General features: G+C 41.7%; 1 protein-coding gene across 2 annotated transcripts in view; it reads right to left on the reverse strand.

The window, feature by feature from the left end:
- smg1 (SMG1 nonsense mediated mRNA decay associated PI3K related kinase) overlaps positions 1-16,013 on the reverse strand; it is a 144,463-nt gene that overhangs the window by 80,365 nt on the left and 48,085 nt on the right. For both annotated transcript variants that reach the window (XM_070980185.1, XM_070980186.1), the window contains exons 8-23: positions 14,549-14,621; positions 14,125-14,222; positions 13,733-13,906; positions 11,487-11,708; positions 10,357-10,458; positions 9,777-10,067; positions 5,937-6,067; positions 5,107-5,268; positions 4,484-4,602; positions 3,141-3,228; positions 2,801-2,902; positions 2,424-2,564; positions 1,518-1,744; positions 901-1,100; positions 531-692; positions 122-276 (exon numbers count right to left, since the gene is read on the reverse strand). In XM_070980185.1, coding sequence (XP_070836286.1) covers positions 122-276; positions 531-692; positions 901-1,100; positions 1,518-1,744; positions 2,424-2,564; positions 2,801-2,902; positions 3,141-3,228; positions 4,484-4,602; positions 5,107-5,268; positions 5,937-6,067; positions 9,777-10,067; positions 10,357-10,458; positions 11,487-11,708; positions 13,733-13,906; positions 14,125-14,222; positions 14,549-14,621 — 2,447 coding nt within the window. The remainder of the gene's footprint in view (positions 1-121; positions 277-530; positions 693-900; positions 1,101-1,517; positions 1,745-2,423; positions 2,565-2,800; positions 2,903-3,140; positions 3,229-4,483; positions 4,603-5,106; positions 5,269-5,936; positions 6,068-9,776; positions 10,068-10,356; positions 10,459-11,486; positions 11,709-13,732; positions 13,907-14,124; positions 14,223-14,548; positions 14,622-16,013) is intronic.

The following is a 16,013-nucleotide window of genomic DNA, read 5'->3' on the forward strand; positions in this document are numbered from 1 at the left end:
ACCACATACACATATACAAACGCACACGCACACATGCACGCACGCACACAAAAATAATAATAAAATACAGTCAGTATTTTGCCAAGTTGTGAGGACGTTTGTTTATGGCAGCATTGCTTACCGTCCATCAGCCTGCAGGGCAACTGACGACAGCCAGCCCAGATTCCTGCCAGTGGTGAGGAAGCACCAGGCTGCCAGGCCCTGGATGGCCTCAGGGCAACGTAGCTCACACAGAGCTTCCACCAGCAACGTCAGAGGAACCTCCAGCTCTGGACCCTGACAAGAACATCAAAACATGCCATTTATCTAACCAGGTGACACTATTATCAAATAACCGCATACTTGTATATTGTAAATGCTGCCTTCCACGTCCACCAAGGACATGCACACATGGAAGCAACAGACGTTCAAGCATGTGTCCAGCCTTTCCTCTAAAAAGTACAGCTGATGCTCACCAAAATGCCATTTGAACTTAGATTGTAAGCACTCACCTGAAACTTTAATTTAAAAAAAAGTGCATTTGTACTGACCTGGGTGCTGTTGTTCTTAATCTCTGTTAGCAGGTCAAAGCCATGGCGAATCGTTACTGCTGGTTGGCCAGAAAGAAGAGCAACCCTCATCAGTGCCAGGCGGATCCTCGTGAGCCAGTCTTGGCATGTCTGACGGTTGGTGTAGAAGAATGTCCTGATGCCCTGAGACACAAAGACAGAGGGATTCATCATTATTCACACAGGTCAACGACTATTACATAAGGGTTGTGGTTGCCATTCTAAAGCAATCTTGGTGACCAATATTTAAATTGTGCACCCTGGTCTAGGCACTCTTTTTGGATTATCACAACAATCAACATTGAACACTTCAATCAGCAGTGAAATCTAGGGTTCTTTTTCTTTTGCACACCTTTGGGGGGGCAGTGAGAGCGTTGGCACAGCCTTCATATGCATTGTACATGAGCTTCTCCAGGTTCTCCAGGTATTGAAGCAGCAGAGCGAGGCGGAGCTGATTGGAGTGATGACCATCTCCATCACCTCCAGCACTAGCCCATGCTCCAACATCCTGCTCTGGGTTCAGGCTGTGGGCAGCCAAACTGCGGATCATACCTGTAACACAGGGATAGCGAAGAAAAGTTAACGGAGGGCTTGGGTGCACTGGTAGCATAGAGGTTAAGCTGTTGGCCATGAACCCCAATGTCCCTGGTTCATGTCCAACCGGGGACCTTTGTTGAATATCATGGCCCTTCTCCCACTCTCCTTGTTTCCTGGCATCTCCCTACTGCCTATCAAAAAATATTTTAAACAATGATAATAACTAAATCTTTTAGAAGTTAGAAAATTGACCGAAAATTTACTGATTGCAAATGCATTCCAAAGTGTACCCATCTAGACAGCAATGGACATGCCCACAATGTCCATTATTTAAAATTTACAAAAACATGTCACAGCAGCCCAAGTATCAAAAAAGGATTGAAAATGAAGTACCAGTTACTGTGAACACAAAACTGGAACTAGTCTCTTTACCTTCAATAGTTTGGAAGGTGTCCTGAGCTCGGCCCAGCGGTGTTCGGAGTTTGGACAGCACAGTGAACTGTGCGGCCTCCCACACTGCCCACTGCCACAACACAGCTTCAGTTTTCAGCAGTGCTCGTGGTACTACATGTGACCTGCTGCCATCTGCACTACCTCGACCATCCCATTTCTCTAGCCGCTGACAGCTGTAGTACAAACGCTCCAGCCAAGGATCCTTGCTGTGGAAACAGAACTCGAAGGCTCAGAAAATCTACAGTGACACCTGTCATGCAGTATAGATTGATGATACAAATTGACAGCATGAAGAACTTTCTGTTATAGTAGACACACAAACAAAGTAGCTCCATGAAGCCGGTCATTTGTCTTACAAGGGACTAAGAGGGAATCCATGACCCTGATTTAGAATGAGTCCAAGAATCAAAATTAACCAAGATCAGTTGAAAATTAATCGAAGATAAGCCGCATTTCCATCCTGCCGTAATTAAAAAAATATTTAATGGGAAAAAACTACAATGGTGTATTTCAAAAATACCCTCAGTCGTTTCCCCTTCTTGTACATGTCTGCCACAATGTCAAACGACTTACTAATGAGTAAAAAAGTTCTGTGTTCTGGGTTCATTATCATTTCAGCTTTAAAGGTCCAGTGTGTAAGATTTAGTGACATCTAGCAGTGATGTAGTGAATTACATACTACATTTCTGCCAATATATCTCCCTAAAATCTACACACTTTTAAAACTAAAATTTATTACAGCCTTTCAACTGGGCAAACTCTATGATAGAATACAAGGGTAGTCTGACCCTTGTTGTATCTATTTCCATCCCTTGGACTATGAGAGCAAACACACCATAACAGTGTGTCTACAATCTGTACAGTTCATTGCTCTGTCTCAGGTACCCTCCACGGTGCAAGACTCCATATAAGATGAAGCTGATCAGATCGCTGAAGTCCTGGGGGTGGAAGGTGCTGCTTGGAGCTCGGCTCATGTGGTGGCGGATGGCCAGTGAGATGTCCCTCATCTCAGGGTGGCTGTGGTTACTGTGGATAAACAATTCACACATGTATCATTAATAAAATATACACCCAACTGTGTGAATGAATTTCCTCAATATGAGTATTACCCTCAGTTTGAACTTTCAATGACATGATCAGTATTTGATCATGAGATTCCCAATTGTGAATGTTATACATATACACAAGATATCAAACAGATTTGGTATGTGGAGAACAGGTCCATTTCACTAGGTGCTGTCCAGTAGTACAATATGTATTACCTCAAAGCCACATCAAGGGGAATTGTCCTAAGCAGCTTTCCATAGGCCTGCCTCACTCTCACGGCTGAGTGGACCAACTGCACTCTGCACACATCCACGCACCTATATGCATGCGCATGCACACACACACACACACACACACACACACACACACACACACACACACACACACACACACACACACACACACACACACACACACACACACCTTTAACTTAACAGGACAAGCAACTGTCATCCTACTTTTGTTGTTTTTTTCCCCCAATGCCTACAGCAAAGTAAAAATTTTGAGTACTGAGTCAAAGCTGTTTAACTTTGTGTGTGCAAGTATGACATTCACCTCTGCAATAGCTCGATGGACATTGATGAAGAGAGGACCTGTAAGCTGTGGCACGTCTGAAGACAGATACTCTGATCTTCATTCAGACCTATACAGGGGAAATAAGGAAAAAGATTCAACAACATCACTACTTAGGGTAGCTAATACACATTTTTTTTTTTTTACTTTTTACTGGCGATTGGATCACATAAGTCGGAATCTTATGGGATCTAATTCTACAAATATTATAATACTAGTGTAACCTATTCTTGATCACAACTGTGCAGAACTATCAGATTTAAACAGAATACATATTAGGGCAGTCAAGACTGGGCAAAAATGATGTTCGATTATTCCTCCTAAAAAAAAAAAAAAAAAACAGGTTTGAACCATTCCAATGTTTATTTTTGGGCAATAGGTCAATAAGAGGGAAAACCAATACTAGCAACATACTACTTGTATATTATTTCAACATAAAAGTCCTTTAAGAGACCTACACATTATAAAATAAACAAATAATGTCCTATGCCATGTTGCTGAACTATTCGCTTGGATCAGCATGACCTACGTCTCAATTCCAATCAATAAAAGTGATGTTCTGTATAGTGTTCTCCATTGGTGCCGGTCCACTGTCTTGGAGATTTTGATGTCCTGGCTAATGGAGCCAACTGTTTGAAGCTTGAAGTTTTTCCAGTATTTAGCAAAAATGCTGCAGGCGGCAACCATAAAACGGACTGCAATGCAATCACACACTGTCAATGTACTTCCACTAAAAGTGTTTGTTTCTGTCATTCACAGGCTCAGACTGCTATGATAAGTGTCTGACAACATTCTGGAAGGGTCCATACAGAGATACCTTTTTGTTTGAAAGTAAGATCTGTTTTGTTTTACCAGAAACAGCCATTATATTGCTCTCACCAGAGCCACCAGACAATTCACACAAACAGTAACACTCACAGAAACAGTAACATTCACCACCAACTCTGGATTTGTTGAAATAAACTCTCAATTCACAGAATCAGGAAGGAGGGTGGACATCAGAGAACAGATGCACGTAGAGACTGTGGAGCCAGAATATTTTGACATCTAACTCTGGAATGTATGGTTTGTTTTAGAATTAGAAGACATATTCACATTTAGAATATTTGTTGACAGTCAATAAGGAAAAAAAGAACAAACTATGCAGCATTTGAATGTTGATTTAGAATTCAAATGTCAACATTATGACTGAAGGTTCAAACTACTGGTAAAGCCCTTTTACTATCAATAACTGATAAATCTGAAAATGATTACGTAGCATCTTAAGCATGTGGAAAATATAAGGTGAAAATTCTTCCTGGAAATGTTGGTGATTTTGGGCTCACCATTAGCCAGCAGGCCCCTGCAGAACTTGTTGAAGGAGGGCAGGGAGAAGAGAGGGCTGTAAGTGTCTGACTTCTTCATCAGCACAGAGATTTCCTGAGCCCAGGTCAGCAGCAGCCTCCTGAAACACCAACAAAAATTATCCTAACAATTATGTCTGTAACATATGTGGCCTGGTGAAATGCAGTTTTCACTCTTTCACTCTCAATGTTACATAGCTACTAGCACAAATATTAGTTGCATCTTGTAAGCTTGTTGGCTGGTTTTGGCTCAAATAAATACATCTAAAAAGGTGCTAATGCTGAGGACATTTTGTCATACTTTGTCAGGCCCCTTTTGGTAAATCAATATGCTGAACAATGACAATGTTACTTGGACTTCTCAAATACTTTTTCATGCACAATTCACCAACTACATAAAATAAACAAAGCTTTTTATGAAGGCCTACATGTGTAAAACACAGGTGTGCAAGAATAACAACAGGAGGGTTAAAGGTGCCATGTGTGCATGAACTGATTCAAGACAGCTAATAGGCTAAGCAATATTATTGCTCATTAATGTACGGGTTTTTTGGTGTGTGCATGTGTGTCTGTGTGTGTTTGTCAAAGACCAGGAGAGACGGAACCTGGCCTCAGGGTAGAGTTGCTGCTTCACCAGCAGTCCTCCCAGAAGGTTTAAAAGTATGCTGAAATGTTTCTTTGTTGCTGTGGTCACAGTGCTGATGACAGCGCCATCAAATAGGGAAGGAGAAGATGATGACAGGCTGGATGAGATAAAATGATCATGTCTGGATAAACAAACAGAAGAGACACAAGGTAATTCAATAAGAGTAACCACTAACCAATGAAAACAGCTTTATCACTGGCATTAACTGCATTCCACTTAAGGACCAGTGTGTAGGACTTGGCAGAAATGGAACATAATATTCATAATTACGTTTTCATTAGTAGATAATCACCTGGAAATGAGAATCATTGTGTTTTCACAATCTTACAAGGAACCCTTTATATCCACAGAAGGAGTGGGTTTCTACAGTAGCTCAGAACAAATATAAAACACTGGCTTTGGAGGGCCTTTCACATTTGTCGTGTTTTCAGGGGCCACCACAGAGGAGGGTGAGGCAAGGGGTATTCAGTTGGTTGCAATCTGCAACTACACTGCTAGATGCCACTAAATCCTACACAATGGACTATTAAATCTTGAATATGAATCTGAACCATCAAAATCATGGAGACACTCTGACATGTTATACGGGATAAAATGTTTGGTTTCTTGATAAATTCCCCAGGATACATATAAAATACATATTTTCTCTGTCACGTACATCATTTGTCTCTCACAAGTGCCCCAACGTCATGTAAGTGAAATCAAATCCCTTTCAGACATGCACCCCTTTACCCCAGAATGCCATAGCAGACAGCAGCATTGTTGCTCACAGTTCAGTGTGTATATTACCTTGTGCAGTGGGAGTACAGGGTATACAGTACAGCAAACTGGATGGCAGGGTAGTAGACTGCTAACTCAGAGTGGACCAACATCAAATTGTGACTGAGCAGAGCAAAGACCGTAGGAGACAACGCCCACATCTAAACACATAAAACACATTTCAACATGAACAACAAAAAAAACAACAACAGCAGAAGCAGCTGCACATCTTCTGTCAGTGCAGACATTTATACATCTTGATGCAGCTTCACAATTAAAGCTTTTCACCAGTCAACCATTGTGAAGCATTAGTAGCTTCTTGTAGCCTTAGTCAATGATGATAGGCCACTGAAACACCATCTCCTGTTCTTCAGTTCTACATTAAGAAGGTGACACTTTTTGATGAAATCTTTGTCTTGTTCTTTTTCCTTCATGTTCTGCTAACTTGGGCCTGTTTCGAAACCCATTTCCTCCAGCTGTAAAACAGGCAGCAGACACAGTGAGATGACCAGATGATGGGTGAGATGATGGATTTCAATAATGCAATGTTAATGGAATGAACACAGACCAGTAGGAGAGCCTTAAGTCTGCATAGAAGTTAAATATGTATACATTTTCACTTCTTTCACTTCTAAGCTGTTTAAAGAAGTATTACCTTTAATTGACTCTTCAGTATTAGACATGATCAATCTGTCTTTATCAATAGGCTACGTACCACAGTCCTTTAAAGTAGCTGTGATAAAACCGCTACTGAAAAAGCCTACTCTTGATCCAGGGGTTTTAGCAAACTATAGACCGATATCCAACCTTCCCTTTCTCTCAAAAACTCTTGAGAAAGCAGTTGCCAATCAGCTGTGCGACTTTCTAAACAATAATAGTTTATTTGAGGATTTCCAGTCAGGATTTAGAGTGCATCATAGCACAGAGACAGCACTGGTTAAAGTTACAAATGACCTTCTAATTGCATCTGATAAAGAATTTGTCTCTGTACTAGTCTTATTGGATCTTAGTGCTGCATTTGACAACATTGACCATGGTATCCTATTACAGAGACTGGAACACTTCATTGGCATTGAGAGAACTGCGCTAAGCTGGTTTAAATCCTACTTGTCAAATCACTCTCAGTTTGTACACGTTAATGACGACTCCTCTGTGCTCGCTAAAGTCAGCTTTGGAGTTCTGCAGGGTTCTGTGCTTGGACCAATTCTATTCACCTTTTATATGCTTCCTTTAGGTAAGATTATCAGGAAGCACTCAAATTTTCATTGCTATGCAGATGATACCCAGCTATATTTATCAATGAAGCCAGAAGAAACCAGTCAGTTAACTAGACTACAAGCATGTCTTCAGGACATAAAGACCTGGATGACCTGCAATTTTTTGATGCTAAACTCAGACAAAACTGAAGTTATAGTAGTAGGCCCTAAACAGTTAGGAAGTCACTTTCTGATGACATAGCAGTTGTGGATGGCATTGCGCTGGCCTCCAGCACCACTGTAAAGAATCTGGGAGTTATCTTTGATCAGGACATGTCCTTTCACTCCCATGTAAAACAAATTTCAAGGACTGCCTTTTTTCACATACGTAATATTGCAAAAATCAGGCATATTTTGTTTCAAAATGATGCAGAAAAACTAGTCCATGCATTCATAACTTCCAGGCTGGATTATTGCAATTCCTTACTATCAGGCTGCCCAAATTCATTGCTGAATATTCTCCAGTTGCTCCAGAACGCTGCAGCACGTGTTCTGACAAAAACCAGGAAGAGAGATCATATTTCTCTAATACTCGCCACTCCGCACTGGCTCCCTGTAAAGTTTAGAATAGAATTTCAAATTCTCCTCCTTACTTACAAAGCCATAAATGGCCAGGCACCTTCTTATCTTAAAGAGCTCATAGTACCTTATTACCCCACCAGAATGCAGGTCTACTTATGGTTCCTAAAGTCTCAAAAAGCAGAACAGGACTTAGAGCATTTAGCTATCAAGCTCCTCTCCTGTGGAACCATCTTCCAGTCTTTGGCGAGGAAGAGGCAGACACTGTCTCTACATTTAAGAGTAGGCTTAAAACTTTCCTTTTTGATAAAGCTTATAGTTAGGGCTGGCTCAGGCTTGTCCTGGACCAGCCCCTAGTTATGCTGCTATAGGATTAGACTGTCGGAGGACCTCCAAAGATACACTGAGCTCCTCTGTCTTTCTCTCCCTCTCCATCTGCACGCTTTCATGTCTTACCATGGTGTGTTACTAACTTAGCTCCTTCCCCGGAGTCTCTGTGCTTTGTCGTCTCGCAGGTTCCCATGGATAGTGGCTGAATCTGGATTGTGGATTGCAGCTGCGTCTCCTGCCTTGGCCCTGCCTGACATCCATTGCAACTGCTACTACTGTTATTACATCCACTGTCACTGTTATTGTGACTGCATGTCTGTCTGTCTGTCTCTCTCTCTATCTCTCTCTCTCTGACTGCATTTCTGTCTATCTCTCTCTGTCTCACTCTCTCTCTCTTGCTCTCCCTCTCTAACCCAACCGGTCGAGGCAGATGGCCACCCACCGAGAGCCTGGTTCTGCCTGAGGTTTCTGCCTATTAAAAGGAAGTTTTTCCTCGCCACTGTCGCTAAGTGCTTGCTCATGAGGGAATCGTTGGGTCTCTGTAAATAAAAGAGCTCGGTCTGTACCAGCTCTGTATGGAAAGCATCCTGAGACAACTTTTGTTGTGATTTGGCGCTATACAAATAAAATTGAATTGAATTGAATTCTTGTGTGGTAACTTAGTAACAGGTCAAGAAATCAGCACAGGAAGAACAGGAGGAGACTTTGAGAGGTTGAAATGCAGGTCCTAACAAAACATCTTTTGATCTTTTCTGTGTCAGCGCAGCCAGAGGTTACAGCAGAAACACTGGATGGCAAATGCTTAGATACGCCTGCAATGTGGCTCCGATCAGCCAAATGTTGCAGATAATGACCGTGAGAGGTGCTGACTCTTCTCTCAGTTTGAGTTCTGTTAGTGTCCTTGTCACTACTGGTAGCATGAGGCAGTTCCTGCAGCCCAGTTGCACAGGCAGTCCACCTCCTCCAGAGTGGCACCTCCATACATGCGGTCACAAGAAGGTTTTCTGTGTCATTGTATGTTTTGCCTGTCATGCAGGAGCCATTTGCTCACATTGTGATAGACTGTTTGGTGCCATTGTCATTGGCATTGTGGTGCCAAAGTCAAAACTAAAATAATTAATCTGTTACCAATACTGGATGTAGCTAAGAATATTCTCCTACATAGCATTAAAGCAAAATCAATCAGTTACAGCTGCTTATTTTCCCAGGCTGGTCTCCTTTGTACCATTCAGTCAGAAGGGTTCAAATTTTACATCCAACCCTTAACAGCATGCCATGGCTAAGTTGCAGATAACACTTAGGGCAGCGCAGCGTACAATATATTTGATCCAGGACACCTGTTGTTTGTGTTTCTGTGTTATGCCAATGCAATACATATGTATGAAGGTCATGAGATTGTAGCAGCAAAGCAACACCTGAAGTGGTGAAGGAAGAGGGAGTTTGATTCTGGTCATTCTCCTCCTGATATTGTGAGTGCCAGGCTGTGCGATACTATCCACACAGTAGAACTGATGACATCATGGAATGAGTGAAACGATAGCAGAAAGCAGGCATCACCACTGGCAGGTCAGGCCTACACTCCTTTCCTGAGAGGTAACCCAGCAATTTAGACATGTTGTGGCTGAATAGCAGCTGCTACAGCCATAGCTATTTAATCCCCAAGACTGAAAACAAATCATTTTACCAATGCTAACTATGTCGTGATAGGAAATATTCAGAGAGCTATTTCATGATTGAAAGTATAGACAAGCACAGTGGCACTCACCCCAATAAGAGAGTTCTTGGTGTTACCAATGGTGGTGAGGGTGCTGAGGTTGAAGATGAGGATGAACTGGGCCTTCTCCACAGGTAAGGTCAGGGAGGCAAAAGCAGGGTGTTGGATGCTTGGGCAGGGGCTGCCAGGTGCAAGGGCCCTACCACTGGGTTCCAGAGTTACTGTCAGGCTGGACAGGGCACATGCCATCTCACCCAATACCATTTTATAGGCTGCCTCCAGTGTTGGAATGTTTTTCAGGCTTAGCAGTGCCTGGTACACACCATGAACAGCTGACATCACCTGTGGAGTGCAAACCAAATCGTACATATTGGCACATGAGCCTATATGTCACCTAACCTCTCACTCAGTTTTTTCCATTAAGTTAAGAGAAAACTGACAAAGTCCAGTTGCGATCGATTGAATGCCCTGAAGCTTACAATGACCTGGATGAATGAGAATATTCACAGGCAAGTTAAGAGTGTTTATCCCACGGCAGGGAAATTTAATTGTTACAAAAATGCAATCAATTGTAAACAAAATGGTCAAATGAAAAAATATACAAAATAAAAATCAACACACACTCACACACCTCTTTCTCACGATGGAAGCGTAGCTTCAGCAGCTGGGAATCGGGTGCAAACAACCTCTCAACAAAGGATGCAGGTAGCTTTGTGTTGATCTGGTCCACTATCTGAAAGGAAACGCAATGTCAACAATTACTTCAAAAAATGTCAGAAAAAGTCCAAGTCTAACAAAGCAGTGAAGCTCTTCTGGTATATTTCTGGTCTTCTCTTCTGATAGCCCTCTCAAATTCTATGGCTGTGCACAAATTCTGAGGAAGGACAGTTCTGCTTAACAATCTTATGTCAGGATCAGACTACACAGTATTTTTGTCTTGGTCACAACGTCAAATCTAACAATCACAGTGCCATAACTCTTCTGACTGCGACTGGCAAGATTACACATATGACCCAGACAAATCAAGGCACATCTTATTTCATGATTGCGCACAAGTTCTGATGTCATCTGGGACACTAGTGACAGAAGCAGAGAGAAGCGTTGTGTATTATGCTGGTGTTCTTGTGTTGTCAAAAAAAAAAAAAAAAAAAAAAAAAAGTAAAGAAAAGAAAAAATGGCTGTAGATGCGTTCCTAAAGAGATGTTAGTTACAAGACTGCACTGCAGTCAACGCTAAGAAACATATAATGGGAGATGTCACACTGGGCATGTCAAGACAAAAAATTCTAACATGCTAGACTTCTCATCAGGATGCTGTGGGGTGCCCCAGAAACTGCACAACAGGTCATGGTAAATTGCTGGCCACAACAAAATTGGGCTAGATTTGAGTAGTCTGATGCCAGTATAAAATCAATTAAAATTAAATAAATTATTTCATTCAATTAAAAAATGAGTACGGTACATTCACATTACAAATTAGGCATCACTTTTCATCCAACAAAACTGTCCAACAGTTTGGTAGATGCAATAATAACATTCAAACAACAAAAGTAAATTGCCAATGAACAAGCTTTATTGAGGGTATAATTCTTATCATAAAAAAATAAAGACTGTGCAACCTAAATTAGAAAAACCTGGTGCATGTTCCATTAAACAGAGACCAGATTTGTTTGGGCTGCTCCACTAAAAGATGAACCCTGTCCTTTAGATCAAAGTTAAACAAACTGCAGGTGTGTTCAAAGTGTGATAAAAGTGAGAGTACCAGAGTAAGAAGGCTGAGCACTGCCAGATTATAGTCCGAGCTGCATGCACGGCAGCAGTCCAGCTGGTCTAGGCCATAGGCCAGGACTGCCTCCAGCAGCTGACCACAGGGCTCCACACTGGCCAGCAACACACCCACACATTCATTCCCTGCTGTGAGGACTGCCTCAGAAAACTGAACCTGCTTTGCCGTGGTCACACAGACCAGAACCCGATTCAGAACCTGAGGAAAACAGAAAAAATTATTCTGATATCATAGAAACTCTGGTACGGCATTTACAATCAACACACATACACACACACACACACACACACGGATATAAATGTGTATGTGTGTATATGTATGTATATGTGTATGTATATATATATATGTATATATACACACACACACATACAGCACAGTGGCACAAGTGGTAACACTGTCGCGTCACAGCTAGAAGGTCCTTAGTTTGAATCCCGCTGTGGGTGCTGGTGGTGTGCCCTCCACCATGCCTTCGATGCCTGCTGCTCAGGGAAAAAAGGGGGCCTTTCTGTATGAAGTTCACATGTTCTCCCCGTGTTCACCCGGGGTTTACTCCTTAAATAACCCACACTAAAAACATGCAAGAAGATCACCACCACCAATCACCAATGGTGACGAAGGAGAATTGGACCCCGGCTGGCAGCTGGCAGCCCACCGCCCCTGCGGTCTGCCGCAGAGGATCGACAGACCAAGGATGGGATTAGTGCAGAGAAAATAATTTCACTTGCATGGCGTGTACAGTTCCCTCCCTGTAACTCTGTGTGCTGTTATTAATAAAGTTGACTTCTTCTTCTTCTTCTTCTTCCACATATATATATAAACACAGCTCTCTGGAAAAAATTAAGAGACCATGGCAAAATTTCCTGAAATCAGCATCTCTACATTATATGACAGCCATTCCATTCTAGTGTCTGCTGAATTCCAATACAGGCACACCACATTCTACTTAATGAGGTACTGATTAGGTGATCACCTGAACCAAATCTTATTTAATGAGGAAAAGTATAAAAATCACTGCTGTGGTCATCACTATCCTCTTGCAATAGGACCAGCTGGATGGCAAAAGCAGTGCTAGTAGTACCTCAAAAGTAATTGGAATAAAAAAAATAACTATTGACCATGCCGAAAGAGTTTAAAAGAAAACTTTTGAGTGAAGAAAAGAAGGGTTCAATTCTGGCTAACTAACAGGGGGATACAGTGGGTGTCAGGTTCATCCTTAAAATTTCCAAGATGACCGCCAACACATTTGAATGGCACTCAGCAACCGTAGGATGACATCAAGTGACCCACAAAAAGAATGGCAAATAGCAGCTGGGGTGAAGTGCACAGTGAGAACGGTTCGAAACAGGCTCCTAGGAGCAGGGCTCAAGGTGTGTAAAGCTAGAAAAAAGCCCATCATCAATGAGAAGCAAAGAAGAGCAAGGTTGAGGTTTGCAAAAGACGATAAGGATTGGACCATAGAGGTCATCTTCTCTGTTTATGCTTCTTCCCCGGTGGTGGAACGAGTGTGAGTGTGAATTGACAAAACTATATTTGGAAATTAGGTCCTCATATAGGATACGAAGACAGCAATTGCAGATGAAAATTTCCATTAACTATTGGGTTTCAGCATTTTGCAAACCATCGCATTTTGTTTCTATGTACATTTTACACAGTCTCCCAACTTTTTTTGGAAACAAGTTTGTATTATTATGACAATAAGAATTTTATTTTCTCACTTATCAGTCAATATTACATCAGCAGATCTTGAATCCCTACTTGGGAGTGCACTTCTGAATTCAAACTCAGCTCAGGGCTCCTCTCTTCTGAGAGACCATCACATACAGCCATCTCAATGTGTCATGTCAAAAACATGTCATTATATTTAGATTTATATTTGTCATTATATATTATATATAAGGTCTATGGTCTTCTCCCACAGTCAGAGTACTGAATTCCTGCTTTGTGTTTCCTGGTACTATTTCTTTGCTGAACTGCAATGGAGGTATTGCAACACAAGGAAGGAACTGCTGTAACCTTGTAAGATCCCTTCTTTATTTCTTTAACTCACACCGCTGGGGCCTAATATTAGCTTGACAACCATGTCTTCCCACCACATCTCTTCTTTGACATGTTCTCATACTCCTCATTTTCCCCACTGAGTCTCCTGGATGTAGTAATAACTGTATCTTATAATATTAACACTACTCAGCCCTCAGTCATGTTCTGCTAGGTGTGGCTCTTACATCAGTGACGTAGACCTCTGTAATGGGTGGTCCTCTGAAAGGGTTGAATCGCTCTCCGATGCTCCGGACCACTGTACTGAAAACCCTCAGCAGAGCTGCCAGCTTGGGCAGTGACACTGAGGGTGGGGGAATGTCTTCATCCAGCACTTCGCCAGACACCACATGGTTCAGATCCTAAACAGGGCACAGACTCAGGCATTTGACAAAAGAACTCTCTAATCATTTTGAAAAGAAAATAGAATTTTAACAGAGTTTCTTGAAGATCTTCAAGTATTTATATTTCCTTTAAACACTGCTTCATGGCACTCGATGACTGGCATTACAGCATGGCTGTAGAGAAGCTCAGAATGGCCTTAGCAGCATGTTTTAAGAATAAAGATAAACCTCTTTACCTCTGCATACGCCTCCATATCCTCCAAGAACTGTCCCAGCAGGGTAGTGGAAAAGGTCAGGTCTGCAACCCAAAACTGCTCAAGACTCTGTAACCAGCCTAAACACAAAACAGGAGAGCAGAGTGGCAGATGAAAAAGCACTGGGTTGCCTTTAAGCTTTTACACTACAGCTTTCACAACACTGCCTGTCCACAAAACATGGTTCAAATGACTCCTGTGTAGGCAAGGCATTAAATGCAACTGTTGAATTAATTTAGCACATTAATCAAGGCATAGGTAAACAGAAATACAGAGGAGGTTTGACAATTTTCAAGGTGGGGAATATGTATGTGGTAAACATAAAATGTGAATCCAAGTTTATTAAGTTATTAACATTAGATACAACTTTGAAAATCTTTGGGTGCTCATAAGAAATTCAGCCAACCTGAAACTTGCTGAGTGACTGACTGCTTTTGCGTGTGGTCAATGTGCCAGCCTACCAAGATGTCCACTGTGTCCTGTGGAAAAACAACAAACATCAAAGGTCACGTAGCTGGAAATAGTCAATACGTAAAACAATACTAATTATGGCACAGTGGTGTATAGGCCAGTCAGTCCCCGGGCGCCGGTCGGCTGGAAGCCCACTGCTCCTCGTCTGCTGCGAAGGACTTACCAGGATGGGTTAAACGCGGAAGAAGAATTTTGCTACTCGCAGCTGTTTTTCCAGATCTGAGTTAGTCAGTCTTGATAACAGCAGGGTTTTTGAAAGAGTCAGTTCTGAAAACAACTGCTAGAAGGCTGTTGCTTTGCAGCTCAATGATTTCATGTTGTAAATTGTTAAAAACATCAGCTGGTTGCATATTAAAAGGCATCATAATTGTGTTGAATTCCTCTACCTGTTGCCAAATGTCTGAAGGACTTCTGCTCAATCACCAGCATATGCAGATGTTTCCCCTGAATCTCTATGAATTATTCTAAACAAATCATTTTGGAACAATTTCTCAATGTCCACTGCTAGCAACTCTGCAATGGCAACAGGGCATTCCTCAAATTATTCTTCTGAATGAGGTTTCAGAGACTTGGTTATTAGCTCACTCAAAACAAAACTTGCCTACATAACACTGTCTGTGTCTAACTTTAACCAAATGCATTTGTCCTTGCAGCTCATCCATTTTAGCATGTTTCAAGTTGTAATGACACTCAACATTGGCCTTTTCCACCACTGTGAGTGTGTCCCCACAATGTAACTTAGGTGCACTGGCTTGCTCTCTACTCCAACAAAAAAATAATCATTTGTCCATTCCTCTTGATAGTCTGTACCTACTTCTGTTTACTTGACAGTCGCCATGATGCACTGAGGTGATGTGTGTGATACAGAGGTTCCCCACCCACAGCCACATTTCAGCTACATGGTACTGCTCAGCTTGACTCCACTCGGTTGTTTTTCTTTTTTATTCTTTTATCCATTGTGGATTGTACCTGGTATTTCGTATCTTTTTCACCTTCACCTTGGTTAAGGTTCAAAGCAAACTAAGCCAATACTTGCTTTCTAAGTTTCAATCATGTCGACAATGATAATAATAGCCTTAGTACTGCGATTGTCTCATTATTAGACTCATTTGGCTTCCGTCAAAATGTACACGACACTTAACACTGTTTAACCATATCTTCGACCTTGTTCTGACATATGGCACTGAAACACAACACTTTATAGTCTCTTCACAGAATCCTTTTTTATTGGACCATCATCTAATAACTTCCTTCTCATTACCAGACTACTTGCCATTAGGAAAAAAATCCTACACCAGATTCCTGTCTGTGCTGTAGTAAAATTTAAGGATATAATCCCATTAGCATTTAATTGAATTCCATGTCTCAGTGCAACAGAGGACTCCTACACTAACTTTAGT

This window comes from Chaetodon trifascialis, chromosome 15 (genome assembly GCF_039877785.1).
Source record: "Chaetodon trifascialis isolate fChaTrf1 chromosome 15, fChaTrf1.hap1, whole genome shotgun sequence".
NCBI lineage: Eukaryota > Metazoa > Chordata > Actinopteri > Chaetodontiformes > Chaetodontidae > Chaetodon > Chaetodon trifascialis.